Source organism: Dendrobium catenatum, unplaced genomic scaffold, assembly GCF_001605985.2.
Source record: "Dendrobium catenatum unplaced genomic scaffold, ASM160598v2 fragScaff_scaffold_621, whole genome shotgun sequence".
NCBI lineage: Eukaryota > Viridiplantae > Streptophyta > Magnoliopsida > Asparagales > Orchidaceae > Dendrobium > Dendrobium catenatum.
The window spans coordinates 11047894-11071940 of NW_021319083.1; the positions used below are offsets into that span (position 1 = coordinate 11047894).

General features: G+C 37.9%; 2 protein-coding genes across 4 annotated transcripts in view; one reads left to right on the forward strand and one right to left on the reverse strand.

Annotated features, from left to right (window-relative positions):
• LOC110111898 (alpha-glucan phosphorylase, H isozyme) overlaps positions 1-15775 on the forward strand; it is a 50956-nt gene extending 35181 nt beyond the window's left edge. For all 3 annotated transcript variants that reach the window (XM_020843956.2, XM_020843957.2, XM_020843958.2), the window contains 9 exons: positions 5687-5871; positions 6010-6127; positions 6211-6342; positions 6900-7118; positions 7240-7443; positions 7798-7956; positions 14167-14430; positions 14872-15062; positions 15298-15775. In XM_020843956.2, the coding sequence (XP_020699615.1) occupies positions 5687-5871; positions 6010-6127; positions 6211-6342; positions 6900-7118; positions 7240-7443; positions 7798-7956; positions 14167-14430; positions 14872-15062; positions 15298-15424 (1599 nt within the window). In that variant the 3' untranslated portion in view covers positions 15425-15775. The remainder of the gene's footprint in view (positions 1-5686; positions 5872-6009; positions 6128-6210; positions 6343-6899; positions 7119-7239; positions 7444-7797; positions 7957-14166; positions 14431-14871; positions 15063-15297) is intronic.
• Positions 15776-16178: 403 nt separating this feature from the next.
• Positions 16179-23680, reverse strand: LOC110111899 (serine/arginine-rich splicing factor SR45a). The gene is made up of 7 exons (XM_020843959.2): positions 23543-23680; positions 19052-19074; positions 18878-18970; positions 18094-18205; positions 17533-17682; positions 17072-17135; positions 16179-16972 (listed from the first exon to the last, which is right to left on the reverse strand). The coding sequence occupies exons 2-7, from the start codon at positions 19072-19074 to the stop codon at positions 16476-16478; spliced, it is 939 nt and encodes a 312-aa protein (XP_020699618.1). The 5' UTR covers positions 23543-23680; the 3' UTR covers positions 16179-16475.
• Between the last annotated feature and the right edge of the window lie 367 nt (positions 23681-24047).

Here is a 24047-nt window from a genome sequence, read left to right on the forward strand (position 1 = left end):
GTTGATTGAAGAAGGTGATACTGGAGACCAATAGTGAAAGATCCATCCCTACAACAAGTACAATCAGCAATCCCACCTGAGATGGTGGATATGATACTGATGTCAATGGGTCTTCTACAAATACCTTCACGAGGTTATAGTGGATACAACGATTCCCTGCAAACAAACACTTGTTGTTGTGGATAACAACAGTGAATATGTTGTATGTACAACGTACCACTGTGGGCACAAGTATTGATATCGCCTACGACATTGGTGATTAAGATCTTCAAGTATTTTGGGTAAAAAAGGCGACTCGATGTACAAAAAGTACACTCACTTGAAGAATCAGAAATGAAGTTTGAACAAATTAGAACCAAACTTTCTGGTGTTCCAAAGTCTCTTCTTAGTTTTATACTTAAGAAGAAAATAGTTTTGGTGCCCACAAACACCGGAAATAACAAATCCATTACACTGATGATCTTAAAAAAGAGTTCTTCGCAAAGTAGCGGACTTCAAAGTCCAGAAGAACCCCCCGGTAAGTGAGGAAGGGGGAGCCAATATCAAGATGCACGCCACCGGATCTGCAACACTCATGCAAGCAGACAGAAGGAATTTACAACCTACAGCATATCGCCACCGGATCTGCAACACTTATGAAAGCAGACAGAAGGCGTCTACAATCTACAACGCAACACCACCGCATCTACAACACTCATGCAAGCAGACAGAAAGCGTCTACAATATACAGCATAATGCCACCGGATCTACAACACTCATTCAAGCAGACAAAAGGTGTCTACAATCTATAGCATATCGCCACCGGATCCGCAACACTCGTATTAGCAGACAGAAGGCGTGTATAAGCTCTCAAATGAAATGTTGTGTATTCAAATGAAAAATACCTGCACAACCAAATACTTTCAAAATATCCCTACACGTGCCCCATAATTTGTATACACATAGGTACACTAAAGGGGTAAATGCAATCTCGACCCGCATGGGCCCCGGCGAGCGTGTTATTGGTACACACGTGACACCTAGGAATGCTGCGCGGGTCAATAAGTGAATTCAAGTTTGAACCTGATCCTTCTATACGGATCAATAGAAGTCGACAGGGTTCGAACCTTCAAACAAATACATGGTTGTGGGGACCGATGTATTTGTTTCAATACATTCATATTAAGCCTTCAAGGCCTAAAATCAAAAGAATTCACTAAACAAAGTCATAAAGCCTACGAAACCCGATCTTTCTAAGCAGATGAATAGGAGTAGACAGGGTTCAAACTCTGAGATAAATATACGGTCACGAATGTGATCGGAATATTTATTTTATACATTCATATTAGGCCTTCAAGGCCTTTAACAAAAAAAATTCACAAGCAAAGCCACAAAGCCTACGAAACCAGATCCTCAGTCAATAGCTCAGCTGAGTTGACAGAGTTCGATCAACAAATGGAAATGACCCCAAGTACACCCCGATGATGGTCGTGTTGAACGAAGATCTCAACCAGAGGGGTTCACAAATATTTTCTAAATGCCTCCCGCAAGTCCAAATCCAAAATTCGGCAAATCCCAAAATCCAAATATTTAAATTTGAAATCCAACCATCAAATACTTAAAGCAAAATCCGTCCACCCTCCGCCACAGTTTGCCGGGGTGGACAAATTAAAATTTACCTCAGCTCACAAAGAGCCAAATGCCTAGTCGAAAATATCACTAGGATCCATTATCAAACAAATCTCCTGCCAGTAAGGACGTGGTACGTGTCCTCTAACTGGCGGTTTGCCGCCAATTGGCATCGTAGGATAAATGGTTATGACGACCCGGGGCCCTCTAAACCGAGTGATTTTACCGCCAAATGGCACTACGAAATACCGGTTATGGCCAGCGTCGTTACGTTCCTTATTGGCATCAAATCCTTGAGATATGAACAATAGGATTTGATCGATAGGGCACAAAGCCCTCTGTTAGCTAAGGTAGGATTCAAATTTGTCCTCTTAGACAAACATTCACCCCAGCTCTACAAGGTTCCCTTGGACGCAGCAACCAATGACTGCCGACAAGGATCCTTCTGTCAGGTTAGGTCGATTACCTCCTCTGACTAAGTAGACCAGGGACCTTGATGTCCCGGGACGACGGAACCATGGGATCTTGATCGGGTCCATCATCAATTCCCCCACCATCCGTTTTAAGTGCAAGATGTTGCAATTTTCAATTTCAAATATCAAATCTGCCCAAATTTCCAAACTTCCAAATATTTCCAAACCCATACCCATGTGCTACTATATGCCAGATAATACGTATTCACTACGTATCTGATTGACGACTAGCCTTAATCGAAAGTTCTCTCTCGTTACCGAGAGGGGTAATTAACTATAGGGGCTTGCGCCTATAGGAAACCAGAACTCATATCATAAAGTCATCGCGAAATGAGGGCGAAATCTCTGGGTAGTGTCTTATCTACAAACCCATCTGCCTTCCAAAATTTACCTCGGAACTTATCAGTCAAAACTCCCTCGCTGAATAAGAAGAACAGCGAGCGGAGGCCGGGGCCAAATTTTCGGAGCCCACAACTAGTAAGTCCTGCATGGCTGCAATATCCTTAGCAAGTTGAGCGGCCTTCTTTTGTTAGCATCAGAAAGCTACTTTGCTATAAATTCTTGGTGGATGGCAGTGACTTTAGTTTTCATGGATGTCTCAAATTCCTTCTGGATCCTCCTAAGCTCGAGCTTTGCTGCATCCAGTTTGGAGAGGGCGGTAGCATATTGCTCTCTGGCACTAATTAATTCGTGCTTCCGGTAAATGTCCTTTTCAGAATTGTTGGCAAGGCTTTCTTGTTCAAGCAGCTTTGTTTGACTTTTTGCATCTTCTGTTGCTTTTAATGCTTCCTCTTTAAACTCATTGATTGTAATCAGTTTTTGTGTCAGCTCCTCAACCGATTCCTTAGCTTTTTCTAATTCAGCAAGTGCTTGAACCTTTTGTTGTTTCTGCATCATGCAACTGCTCCTTAAACTTGTTTTGCACTTTTTGTGCTATATGGAGTTTAGTCTATGTTGCTAATGTTTTTTGTCGTCAATTATTCTCAACTCCAACTTTCTCACCCTGGAATCATCACTGCCCTAATAGCTTCTTCCTCCTCCAGCATAGCATTTGTCGTGATCCCTCCATGTTTTCCCATGCATCGAGGTTGGGAATCCCACCTTTTTTCCACCCTCCTTGCATTACACGGTCCCCATGACTCAGCTTGACCCCCTCCATCTCTGGTCGCTCAATCCCCTTGCATGAAATGCCTCCCATAGTGGTTGGCCCCACCACCTCCACCATAAAATTCTCTCCTTGTTGTCCCCCATCCAAAAACCTTATTATGCTCCTTATCAGAGCCCTAGGAGATGGCTCTTGATGAAAGGAGTTTCTCTTCATCGAAATCTTCTCGGTTGATCTCTTTCCTTTTAGATTCGAACAAGGGAATCCCAATCAAATCTTGATTAGGGTTAGCAATTGGAACCGTCGGTGGGGTTTTAGATTGCATCTCCATGAGCTTTCTCATCATCTCCTCTAGAATTTTATTTCCTTTTGGTTCATCCCTAGGAATCGCCGGTGAAGTTTTCGACTGCATCTTGATTTTTTTCATCATATCTTCCAAATTCCCAAACCTTCTTTCCATTGCTAAAAGGCGCTCATTCAACGATCCCATATCCTTTCTCAGCTGCCTACTTTGCTCACCAACCTTTCTTCCAACACCTCAACTCTTGCCCCAGCCATCGGTCCCAAGAAATTACTCAAATACCAATTTTATATGCCTTAGAAGCAAAAGCATAAAATAACAAATAGAAAAACTATCGTAAAACCAAAATGGTGGTCGATTTTGTATTAATAATTTAATAAGAGAAAATAAAATACAAGTTATCTACAATTCTAGAGTTAGATCGGCTCTTCCAATCAACCTAGACGCTGCAAGGAAGCCCTCGAAGAAAAGAACTACAACAAAACCAAAACTCAGTCACATCATACTCCTAAACCCTAGAAAAACTCCCCCTTAAATAGACCTAGAACACCATAACACAAATAGAACATTCATAATCAACATATTTTAGGAAACCATCCTAAATAATTAGGATCTTCCTAAGTATCATAAACATGATTTAGGAAACATTCACAATTAAATCCTTTCTAACATACAATAACCATATTTAGAACCTTCCTAATTCTCTCCCAATCAAATCAGCTCTCTTTCATAAACAAACCTTTCTATTTTCCTCCCAATCAAATCAGCCCTCTTTAAATATTTTCAATTCCCTTCCAATCTTGGTCTTCTATGGTAAATAATTACTCATCTTTGATTTTCTTACCCTTCGCCCCCCTTGTGGGGCCCACCGGCTTAGCCGATCTATCAAAAACTTTTGAATTGTATGTGTGCATATTGGAATTCTATGGGATAAGGTGAAATGATGCATCAAAGAGCTTGATTTAACAAACTTCTCAAAATATTGCGGAGTTCATCCCATTTGTATAAGACTTGATGTCATAGACATATTTTATATAAAATAACTAAAAGAAAAATAAAATTTAATGATATAACTCATATAAATCCATAATTTATTTACTTTCAATGCGGCAATACTTCTTGATTTCCATCATATAGTATATTTAATATGCATGCTCCTCATTGATGAGGACCATTCCTCTGACTTGAAAGTGTTGTTTTCAGTAAGTGGTGGCTCCTAAATCTCATGTTAGCATTTGTACTCATACTTCTTTTTTGACCAACCACAATAATATTGAAAATTAGTTTCTCAAACTGATTTCTTCTTAACATCTGAATTCAAACAAGGAAGCATTTGCCTTTCAAAACTTGGGAGGGTTGGCCCATGATATTTTGTCTGTTTTGTGTTCTTTTGCATCATGTTTTTAGGCGATTATCTGCATTTACTGTCATATTTAATTTGTTTCTTTTCGTTGTCGAAGTAACTTGAGAAGCATTTCCATTGGAAATGGTGATAGATTTTACCTCTTACTTAATTCTCACCTTTTTGGTAATGGTATTGTTTGGGCCAGGCTATAATGAACATGCGAAATGTATATGAGTCATTGTGCATATCCAACTAATTGTTTTTTAGATGAATTTATCTTATATTTAATTTCACAATTATACTCTATCAAAATGTCCATATTGTTCTATTACTTTCCCCTCTCCCCGTTTCATTTTGAGTTTGGTCCTGTAAATTTAAAGGCATTTTCTTGTCAGCATCATCATTACTTCTATTCCAACTATTTTGAATCACACAAATGCACTTCAAGACCTCTTTGATGGGGCTTAAATTTGATGGTATATAAATGTGAGCTGCTGTAGATTCTCAGTGTGAAGTCAGGTCTGGGCCGTATGTTAATGAAACTCAAAACTTGAAGTACTACTGTTTTGGCTGTTAGACCAAGCTGGCTGCAGTAGTCTTCTTGTAAGCCAGCAGGGATTGTGAAGTGCATGCTTATACTATATTGGAATATATGGAAGATGCCAAGTCTGCTGTTCACTAGATGAACCCTTGCCTAGAATAAACGGTCATGATTACTTATTCGGTAGACTTCATATGTTTGGAACTTAGGATATCTAAGATATGATTGTTATCCAACGCTAAATTGTTGGGGCAAGTGATGGTGACATTATTTAAGATGTGATTGGCCTTAAAAAAAAAACTTGATATTGCAGGATATTATTGCTAGATTCAAGAAGAGGAAAGAAGGAAAAGGGCCGTATCAATGGTCTGAATTTCCTAACAAAGTTGCTGTTCAACTGAATGATACTCATCCCACACTTTCCATACCAGAACTAATGCGGCTATTGCTGGATGATGAAGGGCTTGGTTGGGATGAAGCCTGGGATGTGACATCAAGGTGCATCGGTATTTTTGTTTTCTCGTCATTGAGATTGCATTCATTTTTAAAATAGGCTGCCTTTTCCTCATTATTTGATGTGTTTTCTGCTTGCACTGTAAAGGCTATTTGGCTAATTAAATGTATGAACTACTCCAGGACTATTGCTTACACCAATCACACTGTTCTTCCGGAAGCATTAGAGAAATGGTCACAGGCTATAATGTGGAAACTTCTTCCCCGACATATGGAAATTATTGAAGAAATCGATAAGAGGGTATGACCCTCTTCCTTTTTATTTATGCTGTTTAATTGGACTGACTATTATTTAATGCTTCCCATTTCTCCATTTTTTTTTAGTTCAAAGCGATGGTAAATTCCAACCATAGGGACATGGAGAGCAAGCTACCGTTGATGCAAATTCTTGATAGTTCCAATCCAGAGAAACCCGTAGTACGCATGGCTAATTTGTGTGTCGTCTCTTCACACACAGTAAGGCAGTTCCACGTCCCTTAAGAATCTTGAACTTCTCATGTTTTTCCTAATGTAATCAAGCAATTTTTTTCTAGATCTAAAACTCAGATTGTATTCAGTAAAGAAGGCATTTTAGCAGAACTTCACAGTTTACAATGTTGCAGTATTGCATCAATTATTGGATCCTTGTTTTTTCATTAGAAGGATAATTGAATGATGCTTAAACTTTCTGATCAGAAATTTGTATGCGAATGACCTACTTTTTGACTGGCTAATCATAAAATGTATTAAAAAATTTCTGACTTGTTTTATATGCTTTCTCAGATGTGTTCAACCTTCTACGTGAACTTTCTATTTTGAAACCTGTTGCATATTCCATCTAATATGACTCCGTAATTACATACTGGAAGTAGACTACATCAGATTCTTCTTTTCTCTTAGCTGCAGTAAATATTATTAGCTGTGATTACAAGTTCTAAGCATGATCAGTTACATTTTTTGTCCATTACTAGTATTGATATTCTGATGTCAGCCTTACCTAAATGCTGAATTTGGTTTTTCGATGAACCTTTTAGGTAAATGGGGTAGCACAGTTACATAGTGATATCTTAAAGTCTGAATTATTTGCACACTATGTTTCGCTATGGCCTGGTAAGTTTCAGAACAAGACAAATGGTATTACGCCTCGTCGATGGCTCCGTTTCTGTAACCAGGAGTTGAGCAACATAATTACGAAGTGGCTGAAGGGTGATGCTTGGATCACTAATCTTGATCTCCTTTCTGGGCTTTGTCAAGTACGTTGTTATTCAACCTTGCAAACTTCTGCAATGTTTGGTCTCTTTTGTTTGTTTGAGTGGTTTGTAGTCAAGTACCCACTACCTTAATGCGTGTTCTTATGACAACTTTTTGGCTCAGTTTGCTGACAATGAGGAGTTGCATGCTGAATGGGCTTCAGCAAAGATGGCAAGCAAAAGTCGCCTAGCACAATATATACTTAACATTACAGGAGTGATGATTGATCCAAACAGCCTTTTCGATATCCAAATTAAGCGCATACATGAATATAAGAGACAGCTATTAAACATTCTGGGGGCAGTGTATAGATATAAAAGATTGAAGGTGTGTGGAGATCTCTTTATTACATACTATATTGGCCTCAGGCATTAATATTCAACTCGAAACCTCTTTATTTTGTTCACTAAATAGAACTAAAATCCTTTGAAAGCAAACTGTAACAGAATCCCACATATACCTCATATTCATGGACTTTTAGTCTTCCAAATTTAACGGTAATCAGAGTTTTAAACGAAGCTGCATGTCATGAGCCTCAAAGGTTGATGGAATAATACAAACAAATCATATGTAGCGGGCAGAATTTAACTAATTGGTTGCTTTCCCAAAAAAAAAATATTCATATTTGATTTTGAGTGCTACAAATAAAACTTTGGATATGACCATGAAACTGGTTTTCAGGAAATGGGCGATGAAGGAAGGAAGAAAGCGACTCCACGGACCATCATGATTGGAGGAAAAGCATTTGCAACGTATACAAATGCAAAGAGAATAGTAAAGCTTGTGAATGATGTTGGTTCTGTGATCAACAATGATCCTGAGATTAAGGACTATTTGAAGGTATGGTGATTATAGTCTGTAACTATTGTGATTTGTGAAGATAGCAGGAATTGTTTTCAGTGTTCTTGTCAAAATTACGATTAGCGCTATTGCACCTTTTAGGTTCTGATAAGTGCTTTGTGATTTTTTTATTACAAAACTAGTCAAACTATAATTTAATCCTGCAGTTTTGTCAATCATACTCAACTATGGCATGTGATTTTCCCAAATGTTTCCATCTGTTCAAATATATTTAAAAATCAAGCAGTTTTAAATTTTAGTTACAGCAATCATTATTCTCATAAAAGGCTAAATATCCTTGCTGAAAATCGGAAATTCATCCAGACCCCTCTCCTTACGGCCAATACACCACAAGCGCTGCTCCTTGCAATTGTGAATTGATTTGTGGTGCAAGGGTGGGACTGTCAACTGCCTTTTCAGTCTTGCTATGATATAGAGAATAAAGGAGGTGAGCGTTATGGATCCATAGTATTTAGGACTTTTTCTGCACTTAGATGAGAATTAATGGTAGCTCATAATTGCCAGGAAGCAAAGTGATCCTGGGGAGGGATGTAAATTCAAAATTAAAGGCACTAGTTACACAGGCTTAAAATGATTTTTCCTTGAGGTATATTGGATTTTGTTTAATTAGATTTTCTCTTGATGTTAGATCATAATTTATTTAAATATAGGTTCAATACTTCTTATGGGCATTGTTGCGTCCTGGAGTATTCGCGGCGGTAGAGAAATATATAGTTTAACGTCTTAACATTATACGAAGATCCAACACACAATCAGAGAAGACAGAGGGTGTAGCGTTCATAAGAGACACCAGATTTTTTACGTAGAAACCTCTAAAAAAGGGGGAAAAACCATGGGACATGGCCCAATTTGAATGAATCCACTAGTATTTGCAGTTGATTACAAATGAGGCCCTTCCTTAGGAGAAGGCCTTGGCTTGATGTCACAAATGTACATCATATAGAGCGCATTATATGGTGGGAGTTACAATAATTAGCATAGATGTGTTTGTTTGGTCGACACGATCATAGTCGATGGGATAGAGGTCGGAAGGGCCATCTTTGTCTGGTGATGGAGGTTAGGACTGTAGTCGGCAGCGGAGGTCGGGAGGACCGTAGTCAGCAGGAGACCGGGGTCTAAAAGACCGTTGTCTGGTGATGGAGGTCGGAATGATCATAGTAGGCGACGGAGGTTGGAAGGACTGTAGTTGGCAGGAGACCGGGGTCTGAAGGATCGTTGTCTGGTGATGGAGGTCTGAACGACCATAGTAGGCGACAGAGGTCGGAAGGACCGTAGTCGGCACGAGACCGGGGTCTAAAAGGCCGTTGTAGTAGGGTGGTACTCTGGTAGAACTCTAGGCATCAGGTGGTGTCCTGATGGAAGTTCGGGCCTCATGTGATGGTCCGGCAGAAGTCCGGGCCTCAGGTGGTGGCCCGATGGAGCACAAGGCCTCAAGTGGTGGTTCGGCTGAGCAACCACGTCAGGCAGTGGTCCGGCGGAAGTCTGGGCCTCAAGTAGTGGTCCAGCGGAGCAACGACGTTAGACGGTGGTCCGGCGGAGGTGAGGCCTCAAGTGATAGTCCGGCGGAGCAACGACGTCAAGCGGAGGTTCGGCGAAGGAGAGGGCCTCAAGTGGTGGTCCAGAGGAGGAGAGGGCATCAAGTGGTGGTTCGGTGGAGCAACGACGTCAGGCGGTGGTCTGGCGGAGGTGAGGGCCTCAACGACGTTAGGCGGTGGTCCGGTGGAGCAACAACGTTAGACGGTGGTTCAGCGGAGGTGGGGCCTCAAGTGGTGATCCGGTGGTGGTCGAGGAGGAGCTTCTTCCTTCTCTTCTTTCTCTTCTTCATTCTTCTCTTCTTCATTCTTCTCTTCTTGCTTCAGTCCTCTCTCAAGAGAAATGAGGGGTCTATTTATATATTTCTGGAGTGGCATGACCCGTAAATAGGTGAGAGATCAAGGGCAAATGGGGAGTGGTTGGATGGATGGCCGATATTGAATCCCTTGATTGTGGACCGTTCGTCAAACATTTGAAGGTCTTAGTGATGTTGGAATTTGGCAATCTTGGGCTCGTTGGATTCGTCTCGTCGAGCCGCTCGATTCGACTATAAGCACGTAATGTTTGGAAACCATTTGGTAATCCAAATTGTGGTTCGAACCTTCCAACAACGCTTCGGGTCCTTGATTTGGACTCATTTGGGCTCGGATTGAGTCGAATTTGGTGTCGTTGGGTTTGTATTTCCTAGACATTCAGTTCGACTGTAAGTTTGCTGAAATGGGAGTTCTGATGGTCCCAATTTTAGTTTCGAAAGTTTCCAACTTGATTTTGCATCGAGATTCGTGCCCGATCAAGATAATTTTTTGATGACATATCAGGCATAATTTTTTATAATTAATTACCTCTGCTAATCTTGAGAGTACTCTTGATTAAGAAGATCACTTTGACTCAAGAATTTAAGGAAGACTTGCGGTATGTGTTTAGGTCTTGTGAAATAGGTGTAAAGGTAGAAATAGTTAATCCTGTCATGACCCTGACCCTATGGTTTTATCCCCTAGGGCTTGCTTGTTAACAGTCCTTGATTAGCAGGGAGCCTTGACCATGACAACATAGCTTAAGTTAGGGAATTTTTTGTTGTAACCATGGCATTGAGTCATGGAGCCTGTTATGACCATTAACACTGGTTTAGTAAGCTAACTATGCTTATAAAATTAAAATTAAAAAAAATGGTTTTATGGAAAAGATGGCAACTCATTTGGAACTTAAAGGGCTTATGTGGCTCATCATTGAATCATATATAGTCGAGTTAATGTCTTTAGATATTCCCACAGTCCTTTAATTATTGATAACTAACTTGCATATTTTACTGTTGCAAGAAATATGAGCATTAAGAATTGAAGTTCTCTTCCAATCTTTGCGAGCACAAAGAGCTAGCAATCATGCATTTCAACATAGCTAAATGATCCTAAGATTCATTATAGTCAAACAACTCATCTAAAAAAAATGGATCGTTATCTTTGAAATACTCATATGGACCACCACCCAAACTTTTCTTATACCCAACAATCAAGTGTTGAGGAAATTATGTCAATAACGCAATATAGTGTTGTGTAAGAAGAAAAAAAAAAAAGAAAAAATGCAATATATATGTCAATAACGCAATATAGTGTTGTGCAAAAGAAGAAAAAAAGAAATGAAAATGATGACACGTCGTTGCCACATTCCCACGTTGACGGCACGTTGCAATTAAGACAACGGCTTATTTGGTTTGTATAAAACAATGTGAAAATGACAAAATTGAGTTACGCTCACTTACATGTTTTTTTGGTGAAATTGTGCGGGGGATTTTGTCGTTCTGCTCTAGCTTCGACTCAGCAACTAACCTGCAATCCACACCTTTGATCGCGATCCACCGCCGTCCTTGTGAATTCGAAGCTGGCCCACCTATCTTTGTTGATCGCGCTTCCTTCTCCGAGCCTGAAGAGGATCCAAGCTCAAGAGCCCGTTCGGTCCGCCTCCGGCTGCATAGCTGAGCCACCCGCCTTTGCAGGCCACACCTCCACCCCCTAGCTCCGGCCTCCGTTGATCGCGGCACCCGTGCGAGCCACACAACCAAGTCTTTGATCCACCTACTCTTCACTTACGAAGGAAATCAGATCTAAATGGCCATTGCCCATTCTTGCACATGCCTGATTTCACGCCTCACGCAAGCCTTCCATTATGTTTTCTTGAAAAATAAAGCATAAGATGCAATCATCAAGCTGAAGGATTGAAGACGTATACCGAGACCAAACAACATCCCGAAGCCCTCGGCCGTTGAATCCTATCCGGCTGGGCGGACTACAAAATGGCAAGTTCTCTCCCCAACCTCCTTCGTGGGGCGGGGGTGCCGGAAGGCAGCCGAAATTTAAGGGTAAACACCATATCACAAACAATTCTCGGAAGACCAATTTCGGAACCAAACAATGTCTCAAACCCTAACCTAAATCTATACTACAGGTAACTCCAAACAGATTCATAAGACCTGACCTAAATCTATACCACGGGTAACTCCTAAACGGAGCCGCAAGTCCCAACCCAAACCAAATAAGCTATTTCTATCCACTTCAATTTACTCGGGATCTCTGAGAGAAAGCAACTCATGATTGCTAATCAGATTCCATGGATATTGCAATCAACGATTATTAGTGTTGGTAGATTGAAACTTACGATATACCTGGGACTATGGAATCATGTGATCTTGATTGGGTTTACCTTCATCCCCCACAACCAAAATTTAAAAGTGTTTCACGTCTAAATGTTAATTCATCCTTAATCGAGAATTCTTTTCAACGCGTTATGAGGGTTAATTAACTACGAGGACTTACTCTAATATGAAGTGAAACCTTGAACTAAATAAACCCTGATGCCATTCAGCGGGAGAAATCTGGTTAATTAAAATCCAATCTACCTCGGCAAAAAATGAGACTTATAAGCTTGCGAAAGCGGGGTTTGTGCCGTAGCGCAACGGTTTACATTTACATTTCCTGAGGGAACAATGCTTTTAGCTTGATTTTCAATAATTCTTAGTCATTACATGAATACATTCTTGTTCGAAACTATTAGTTCTCTTATCCACGGAGCTTTTCAAAGATTAAAGTTTGGTTTGATGAGCAATCTTTAGCCAACTTAGGGGTTAGACGATACGAAGTCTTAGCTCCAAGCTGTGGGCGTCAAAAGAGATGTCCTTGCAGCAAGGAATATACTATCCCAAAAATAGAAACGAACTCTTCATAGATTCAATTAAAGATGAATTGATTTTAAATGTTTCCATAGATTCTCCATGAATAGAAAAAGAAATAATTTATTTTATTTTATTATGTGATTTAGATTTCCGCTATGAACTTGCTTTTTTGATTAGTTACATCTCAAAAGTTCTTCCCAATAACACTTTAGATTAAAATCATTGCTAACATTTATTACAAAGCTAGTTTTTAAGAATTTAATTTAGATATTGAAATGTAGATTGCTTGAAATTTATTATAGATTTCAGATTCCAAAGAAAGATCGGGTAGGAACACATAACCTTGAATATTTAGGTTGCTGTGACAAGAAACTAAACTTCTGGGAGAGTAATTGTTTTTAAAAAAATGTTAATGTTTATGTCGATTTAGGGTTTAGAATCTATTTTGAAATGTGCATGCTTTGGTCTAGTTTTGACTGTTGGTGCTCTAGTTAATTAAATTATAACCCTTTGGTCAGTTGAGCAGGCTTAATGTATCCCAATCTTTTGGGTAAACAGACCAGAACTGAGGATTTAGAAATTGTTGATCAAACTCATCTGGCAAATTAGTAGGTCAAAACTACAAAATGGCCTATAAAATAGATTCTTAACTAGAAACAATGGTCAACTACTTCTTTAAGTTCTTTCATTTGTTTGATGTATGTTGTGTACTCATATATCTTTCCTGCCAAGGGCTCATTTGAAGTTAGAAATTATGTTTTGCAAGATGATAAAATTTATTCACTCCATTTGGTTGGATATAGTTAGAGACAAATATTAATTTTAAGCTCGACAAACCTTCTCAATTCTCCCTTGAGATTGATGATTTCATTTTCACGTGAAAAACAAAATCATCACTTCCTCAATGATGTTTTCTATTTGCAAGCAACCTAATGCGGCCTAAGCATGCACATCTCAACCTCCTATGTTATAGGGTCTTCATGTTTTTGCATTACCTAGAGATAGTTCTGAAGCAATGAATAGATTGCTTACATTGCGATAGGAAAATATGGTTAGATACTCTCTTTAAAATTTTTCGCATGGCTTGCAATTTCTCTTCTAGATTCTTTGCTACCTCAGTCTTCTTACTTCATGTTTATGATGTAATTATCTGAATTATTCTTCTAGCAGTATTTTGATTTTTTTGCCGTCGATGTTCCTTAACCATTATATTATTATCAACCTGGGAAATGACTGATTTACTCTTACCCGGTTTCAAATATATTACTTGAGCCAGCAAGTATAAATTTACTTTCCTATAATATATCATTAGAGAAGAAGTATATCGTAAGATTAGTTGATAAAGGCCATCCTTATATAAGAAGTTTATCCAGCTCAAAGTCAGCTACTTGATAATTAGAGATTTCTCACAATCTATCCTAATCTGTGTCGAAATATACTTCAACATATATACAATCTAATTTTTTTTTGTTTTCTTGTCATAATTAATCCAGGTTGTCTTTGTTCCAAATTACAATGTCTCTGTGGCTGAAATTCTAATTCCCGGTAGTGATCTGTCTCAACACATCAGTACGGCTGGCATGGAAGCTAGCGGGACTAGCAACATGAAGTTTGCACTAAATGGATGTCTCATTATTGGTACACTGGATGGCGCAAATGTTGAAATTAGAGAAGAGATTGGAGAAGACAATTTCTTCCTTTTTGGTGCAAAAGCAGATGAAGTGCCACGATTGCGCAAGGAGAGAGAAAATGGTTTGGTAAACATTCAATTTTATCGTTGAAATATTTTACGAATGCCATTGATAATATATTTTGTGTGTGGCTAGAACGAGATCGAATTAAAATGAAGAGAAAGCATGATAGAGAAGATCCAGTCGTGCTCCCTTCAAGCCTTAGAACTCTTTTATTACTCTCTTCTGAGTGATACTTGCCTAATATATTTTTTTGCAGAATTTCATTCATTCCCGTAACCTTCCTTGTTGTATTGATTGATGAGTTAATTATTGTAGAACGAATAATTTTTTGACTGCCACAATTAACTCCATTAACAAGGAATGTTCGGTGTTGTCATTTTGAGTAAATTTTCATTTAATTTTGAAGCATATTATTCTTGAGCAGAAAAATACACTTTGCTTCTTAAGCATATACATTTGATTAGGAATTCCATCTTATGTTGCACCCTTTGTTACTGGTAACAGTTCAAGCCGGATCCACGATTTGAAGAGGCCAAGCACTTCATAAGGAGTGGTGCTTTTGGTACATACAACTACGAACCACTTTTAGACTCCTTGGAGGGAAACTCTGGCTATGGACGCGGCGATTACTTCCTCGTAGGCCAGGATTTTCCAAGCTATATGGATGCACAAGCTCAGGTTGATGAAGCATACAAGTAAGAAACAATAACTCTTTTTAAGTTTATTTACAAAATATCTATTGAACACGTTGGCTGATATAAAACTACGAGATTTTTATTCTTACCTCCATTTCAGCTCAGCAGCCTGCAATTAGTTTTTGAGTATCCGCGTAGAAATTTGCATGTTTTGCTTCAGTCTGCAAATGAACTTAATGTGTGCTTTCAAGTATAAAAAGTTAAAAATGAAAATGCTATAATGATGATGTTGCAGGGACAAGAAAAGGTGGGTGAAGATGTCTATTCTGAGCACTGCAGGTTGTGGCAAATTCAGCAGCGATCGAACAATCTCTCAGTACGCTAAAGAGATCTGGGGAATTAACCCCTGCCCTGTGCCATAGATGAGATTTCATGGGGCAAACCGGTTCAAGTTGCTGGAGCTACTGATAGAATGAATATATTCACAAATTTGGATCGAGGGACCGGTAACAAATCTCAACTATTATTATTAATATATATTATATCAAAAGATGTGTGGAATAAATTTATACTTGCAACTCTCCAGAAAGAAATTTAGCTCATAATCAAACTTTTATTTGAGCGTTTATTAGTTTCCTTGAGCTGAATAAAGAGATGGCGGCCTCTTTTGATTACTTCCTACCCTCAAATACGTTTTGTAACTAATATTGCGTTTATCGTTTAGTAAAGTAAACAATTACAACTACTCGAAATTTAAATCTTCCTTTATCATTTTTACTGAGATTGTTCTAATAATCTAAGTTTAAATGAACAGTAGGTCTCCTGTGGTCCAATTAGTTACATAAAGCAAGAGTATACTCTGTTGAATTAGCGATGTTGCCTGTCTAGTCTATAAATAATATTTGTTTTTTGTCCTTTGGACTATACTCTCTTTTTGGCGTTGATTGTCGTATTTACCGTACATGCATATAGATGATTTTTAATAACTAATAACAGTGCCATTTATTATAAGAGCTCCTATTCTACTGTGTTAATCTTATGGTGCAATATAGATGATCAATTTTAAAATAAATTCTTATTTAAAATTATCCTTCCTTTCTTTACTCTGCCAAAATAAAATTATTTAAAAATGGCATAACCCGAAATCAAATCAATTTTAGCCTCAACGCAGACTAGGATCAGAATAAAATGAACTTGATTTATAAATAACCAAGCAGTAATAACAGGAAGTGCCTTATAAAACTGCCTCAAGCAGCAGTAAAAAAACTATCTCGAATGAAAGCCTAAATCACCCTCAATTTCTAAACTCTAATTTTTGCCAACGTCAGATCTAAACGATAAAGAAAATTGAGTACATACAATAAGCAGACCAAAGGTTTAATTCAGTCAAAATACCTTTTTTAAAGCCAGCCAAATGATACGATCAACTAGACTCCAATTCGACGAGCTAGAGACAGTTGTAGAATGATACGATCAAGTAGACCTATTTGACGAGCTAGAAACAGTTGTAGAATGCGAGCTGAAGCTCCTGCTGTGAGAATAACTTTCACGGGAATATCTCTTCTTATTAGAAACGGTAGTGTGTGAAGGGCTCCTCCGGTGGTGCCTTCTCGGTGAAACGCTGCTCGAGTAACGCCTTCTTCTGTAGCTTCGTCTTGGAGAGATGCTTCTCCTCCTATACCTTCTCCTAACGGTAACGGCTGGAGAAAAGCTTCTGGAATAGCTCCTCCTTGAACTTCTCCTCAGCCTTGGGGATGGGCTGCGTGAGCTGTAATATGGACTTGTAGATCGAGAAGGCGATCTGGACTCCAGAGAGGAGCGCCTTCTGTTGGGTGATCGGTTGTATCGTCGTCGTCGGTAAGGAGATGGAGACCTCCTGTAGTAGTAAGGAGAATAAGATCTTTCTCTATCTGAGCTGCTCAACCGACGACGACCCCTGTAAGGTGAGCGGCTGGGGGACCGACGATGCGCTGCAACAATTATATTTTAAGTATTAGTCGTGCAAGTACTGCGAACGGACGCGGGGGGGCCAAAATGCGCTGCTGATATAATAAACATACAAAACTTACTAGGGATTCTTCTCAGACCAAGATATCTACCAGGAGTAGGGGTTCGCCCACGCCCTCTCTTGGCCTGTCAGAAAATGATAAGAAAGTTAATATGCAACTATATGAAGCAGGGAATGTGATCAGAAAGATAGAAGGCCCTGCAGAAGTTAACCCTGCATTAAAGAGAAAATAGTGTAAATTGTTCAAAAAAAAAAAAATGATGCTAGGCATACAACCCTCTGGTTGATGATTACTTGAGATGGTTTCATTTGATTTGTTAGGGTGTGGTAAATCTTTTGAAATTCGAGGGAGATCTGCTACCTACAATCCACCCCTGCTAGCAAAAAACTTGGAGGCGAAGAACATGATATTCTTATTCTTAGTAGAAAGAGCATAAATATAATTAAAGTAAAACTGAATTGGAACATCAAATAAGATATCTAACTGCTGCACAAGAAAACAAAATCGAACATCACCCTAACCTTTTCCACGGTAATGACCCGACCATCCAGGATTGATCCATCGAGATATTTAATGCATCTTTCAGCCTCCTCAATTCTACCCATTGTCACAAAACCAAAACCACGAGATTCCCTTGAATAAGGGTCAACCACAAGATGAACATCAACCACCTGCTTAAATGATGCAGGTTAAATATACTCTACAACAAAAATAGCAAATTAGAAAGATAATCGCTTTTAGACTACCTAATCAATATCAATCTAGTTGTTAGATCCTTTTATTTCGCAAAACTGGCCCCAAGAGGAATAGTGTAGCAAACAATGCATTACAAAACAAAATGCAGTTTAACCAGCTGTAGCGGATAAAAGCAGCCCGTTGGGGGCAAGCTTCCACCAACAAGGAAACACCCCAAACAAAATATTCTAATCAAATTTTTTTATCTGAATAGCCTTTAAAATTATAAGATCTTTTTATAAGAAATTCAATATAACTATTTATGTATTAAGCTCATCACAAAATAGATCCAAAATAAAGCAGATTTAAGATATCCTGTCAAATATGTTTTTGATAATAAGGCATACCTTTCCTTCTCTGGCAAAATGATTCTGAAGCTCAGCCTTAGATACATTAGAAGACAACCCAGTCACATACAAGTTGTTACCAGGATTCACGGCATCCGGAGAGTCACAGCCCCTAAAACAGTTCATTAACCAAACCATCTCATAATGAAAATCAGGAAAATTTAAACAGAACAATTAAGTCCTGTTAGTCAATAGGCGTAGTCGTATTATACAACCCCACATATAAACACCATTCATGAAATTTGGGGCTGTTTGGTTTACTAGGTGCTAATTTAAAGTATTCCCAAGTGCAGGGTTTAGGAAATATCATTGTTTGATTTAAAGTAAAAAATAATTAAGAGTAAAATTTTGAAATAAAAGGAATTCATCCTCAATCCAATGTATTTGGAATTTTTCATATTTGGGCGATTTTCAAATACACTGAAAATACATTGAAATTGCAACGACCCACCACTGCCACGATCACCGCCCCATGCCGACTACCACCGACCACACACAACCACCATTGGCTACCCACTTTACATTGCATTCATTTCATTTAGAGCCAAATAAAAAAATAATCTCATGCATTTATTTTATAACCATCCAAATAACTCCAAAATATTCTTTTTTACACTGTATTTATTTTTCAAACAACCAAAGAATCCCTTAGTCTATTTTTATATAGATTAAATAATCTACATTTTGCATTCCAACCCCTACAACAAAATCCATAAAAAAAACGTATCCCATAATTTACGGGGTGAAAATAAGAATAAACAGTTTGTATAAATAGTTCTAGTACCTTGACCAACTCCTTGACCTTGATGGCGTGCGAGAGAGAGACCTGCTGAATGAACGACTCTGCTGATATGGTGATGCAGAGCGAGATGAATACCTACAAATATACATTCCATATTAAAAAAAGGTACATAATTATCCAATACTTAAGCTAGTTAATAATTGTCAAATAGCTAACCTTGAGCGTCTAGTGTGCGACATCTGTAGATAGCAGAATGAAAATAAGTCAGTTTGATTGTTAAACATCAAGGAACACGTTTACAGAAGAACTCCAAATTAAAACAAAGCTGGATAATCAAATCATATAAGTACAAAACTAAATTTAAAAAAAAAAAAAAAAACTTCTAAGCATTTGGAATGTTCCAGCTAACAAGAACAGAGTTAATAAATAACAACTTGCACCAAAAATCGATTTAAGAGCTCAAAATAACAAACCACTTATTTCAAACCATATGAGCAACAAAATCATTCGTTCAAAAGTTGAAATATAAGCAAACTCGCACAAAAAAATTGATAAACTTTGACAATATAAAAGAAAAGAGATAATTAAAAATCTCAATAACATGAACTCACGCAAAATAAAATTTTAAAAATGAGAGCATATCAAGCGCATTACTCCTGCTAATGCAAGATTTAAGTAGAAACAGGTTAACAAAGCTTTAAATACCTCGTAGAGGGAGGCAGTTATCGTATCATTCTTAGTCAGAATAGAGGCTTACTAACTATTTCTTGCTCTCTTAAAAGGAAAACAAAAAGAATGGGCTAATGGAAACTATTCTTGTTAAGCCATTTTTGAGTCAAACCCAAACACAACCAATGAACCCAAATAACAGCCCTATTGATTTCCCCTTCCTTTTTTTGTAAACCTTAAAAAAAAATAAAAAAATCAAAGGCTAATAAACACAAAGATCTTGGTACCGCAGTAACATGAGAGAAGTTATGGAACGTAATGTTTTCCTAACAAAGAAAATATAATATACATATTTAGTCTAGGGTGGAACTTTTTTTTTTATCTTATAGAGGGGGCATTTAGTGTTATCAAAGGGCTTTTTAAGAATTTTTTGTCATAATTTTTTTTTATTTGTGTGGAGCCATCGACAGGAAGAAGCAATGGTACATCAAGATGCACCTACTGCTCTTATTGGATTCATGTACAGGTGCTAATGTAAAAAGGAAGGCAAACCATCAAACCGACTTACTTGGTTGACAAAGAGCCACAATAATATTGTCCGTAGCTTAAACTCACAAATTCTGAGGACATGAGCGTACTAGTTATGGTGATATTCTTGACTATTCCACTGTTTTTGGAAACTCCATGGTTGGGAATTGGGATATGTACTTGGTTGCTCACATGATCAAGTCAAGTCGCCCATCTTGACTAGTGTAACCCTTGTGTTTATTTTCTTTTTGTTCTTCAATGTAGCGTCTCTACTTTTTCTATTGATAATTAAAAAACTCGATAGAATTTTCTCTCACATTGTCCCCATATAGATGCATAATTTAAACAAAATGGGGCTAACAACAGTAGCCCCTCCAAAAAAGGAAAGTGATACATGTTGAGGTGCCCCTACTGTGCATCAACATTGGATGATAATCTGACTGTCAGATCATTCGATAACCATCAGAGATAGAGCAAGTCCAACTATCTATTGCAGCATTAAAGAAATTAAAGGGTTTATTCCTTAACAAAGCCAAACAGCATTAAAAATATTTAGCGATAAAGCTAATCATCCTGACCCTAATTACTAAAAGAACATAATAGATTACTACAATCCATAATATTGAGAAAATTGTATCAACAACATCATTTATGATAGAATAGAAATAAAAGTTAATCATGTCGCGAGATAAACTAAACTTCTTTCTGCTTAAACAATTAGGCCTGTTTGGCAACTAGCAGGATTTAACTATGTAGGATTTAATAAATCTTGTAACTCTTAGATTTACTAAATCCTAAAGTTGCTAAATCATGAAAATTGTTTGGCAAGTTAAGTAATCAATCATGTGGCGCCATTTGGCAATATAATTCACGATTTAAGGCTGTTACTTCATTTAAAAATTAAATTTATTATATTTTTAATTTAATTTATGTATTATTAATTTCAATTTTAATTACCATCAATTACATACATGCCACTTTATTACATCTATATTACATATTTAACACCCAAAAGTTAAATATTATATTCCTACCACCCAAATGCTAGTTTTACAACAAAAATGCTACTACGTCTCATCCTTCTACATTCTGACCATCGTCCGCCTCTTCGCCGATGGCCGCCACTTTCCTCTTCCAACGTTAGCTATTCTTCTGCGTGCTTCTCTCATCAGTTGCTCGCGTGCCCTTTCTTGTGAAATGCAAACCCTGCTTCTCTACTCAGCTGTTCTCTCCGCAGCTGTTATGGCAAAGCTCTCAGTTGATGGATCTGGTGACTATTCAATTGATGAGAAATCATTGAAGATTGGATCAGAGGAAGTCATGTGGCAATTAAGAATCAGACTGCAGCCTCTAAACCCGGCAGAGGCAAAGCTGGAGTTCCGTCTATTCCGATGCATTAGGCGAGAAATTCTAAGTGCGATGTGAACATCATGGAAGTATGTGGATCATATCCTCAAATTTTCGGAACTGTAAGTGGAAACCGTGAAATGGAGGTGTACAAAGAAACTTTAGATAGTGGAATTACGATGAATTCCGCTGCATGTGTGGACAATAATGTCTTAAATGGCGGAGTTGATCAAAATCCCTTTTGTAGCACTTATGGTTAGGGCTGTCAAAATCGGGTCACGGGTCAGGTTCAGGTCCAACCCGAAATTGACCTGGCATTGTTCAACCTGACCCGAACTCGACCCGTTTTTGCAAACGGGTCGGTTTTCCGAACCCAAACCCGACCCGCTTCTGGTCCGGAACCCGAAACCAACCCGATTCGGATATATTTTATAAAATTTTTTTATTTAATTCAATTTATTTAAATCTAAATCAAATTAAGATAAGATTTACTTCAATTAATTTAAAATAAATCAAGATTAATTTAATTTGAGCAATAATGTTTATAATTTTTTGAAATATCATTTACTTATTTCATAAAAATCCATTAAAACCCTCCTAAATTAATTAAAAACGAGTCAAATCGGGTTGATTTCGAGTTTCCGGGTCAATCCGAAACCGACCCGGCTTTACAAACAGGTCGAAATCCCTAACCCGAACCGGACTCGATTCGGGTTGACCCGAACCCAAAATTTTCGGGTCGTTTTCAAGTCGGGTCAAATATTAACACCCCTACTCATAGTGATTGTTTAAATACCACATTGGGTGGAAAGACTTCGGTCTTCAGAGAAATAAGTTCAAAGAAGGAGCCAATTGATCTCTCTGCTTCCAGTTATATACATTTTTTCTGCTGATCCTCCCTCCATAAACCTCTCAGGCTTGAATTCTGAGGCTTCTTCCTAAATCTTCTCATCCAAAGCCATTTTGGCAAAACTGCAAGCTTTCCATAGAGACAACAATTCCATCGTCAGTTTCCAATTGGGCACAAAGGCGACCAGCAAGGATATCGAAGGCCAACGATGGTCATCGGCGAAGAGGCGGACAATGGTCGGAATGCGAAAAGAAAAAACAAAAGTGAAGACGGAGTGGTATTTCTGTTGTAAAATTAACATTTGAGTGGTAAGAATATAATATTTAAATTTTGGATGTTAAATATATAATATAGAAGTAATAAAATGGTATGTATGTAAATTTTCCTAAATAATATAATTAGAGACTAATTTAATTACTAAATATAATACTAAGTATCAATACTTATTTAGTAGTTAATTCAATAAATATTTAATATATAATTAATTCATTCATTATATTTTGAAAAAAAACTAATTATTTAACTAATACTTCTGCTAAAAATTTCATTAATTATTTAAGTATTATTTAATTAATTTTAACAATATATTAATTAATAAAAATAATATAAATAAAATTAAAATTAATTATCAATTAATCTAAATAATAAATTAATCATTAAGTACATTATTTTTTTTAATTTTAATTAAACTAGTTAAATTAAATTAATTAATTTCTATCATAACTTCTCTGCTAATGCAATTGCCGTCGATTTGCTATGGCCGTAGGGGTTGCTTTTTCTCTTCTACAGCTGTTCGTACCTGTTCGAGTTCGCCTGCTTCGGGCGTGAATCCTTCCTGCCGGGTCGGAAGTCACAACAGCTCACCGTTCTTTACTTCGATTGGACGTAACGACGCCGGGAGGGAACTCGCTCGTCGCGAAGGTATCCATTTTCTCCCATTCGCGCCGTAAATCCGGGATTTACCGCAAAAATTGTAACGGCGAGTTTATTCCGCCGTGAGAATAATGCAGGGTCGAAATCCTGTTTGACAGGATTTACGCTAAATTCGGCTAAAATCCTGCGTAAATCCAGTTGCCAAACAGCCCCTTAGCCTGACACACATCCTTAAGTACTTACTTCATACAACCTCTTATCGCAACACGAGATCAATGGAAAGAATCACGCAAGCACCATTCCAACTAGGTTAGACCGAGAAACAAGAAACAGTTACAACCGGCTATACGAACAATAAGACATCTAGGACCAGGAAAACCCTAGATCCAGCTGACAATAATAGTAAACCTGAGATCAAAATCAAGGGTATTATTTATTACCTTGATCCGTTCGAAATAATCCCTACTTCTTTGAAGACGTCTCGATACCGCTCGCTTTTCTGTTCTGCAGTAGAATTCTATGCGTGGCTATAAACTAATAATTAGCTCTGAGATATCAGGGTTATAGTTGTTCTATATATAGTGAAGGCGGTAGAGGAGGAAGAGACGGTTCTAGAGAGGCGGACTCCAAAAGCTATTTCAATTTTGTTAAATATGCTAAATATTCGCGGATTGGGTTCGGCCCACAACGCCCTTCTTCGTTGGGCCGCATCTCTTTCTTATTAGACAAATTAACATCAATCACTTAGGGGCTGTTTGGTTGTCTGAAAAAGATATGCAATGTAAAATAAATACAGTGTAAAATAAATGTAGTGCATTCTTTCGTAATAATGAAATATCTTTCTAATATCTGCATGTAATGCACCAACGATTTGTTTAACTTTAAACTAAGGATTTGTGAATCATTACAGGTGCACGAGCTCTTATTGACGAAAAAAAAATTATA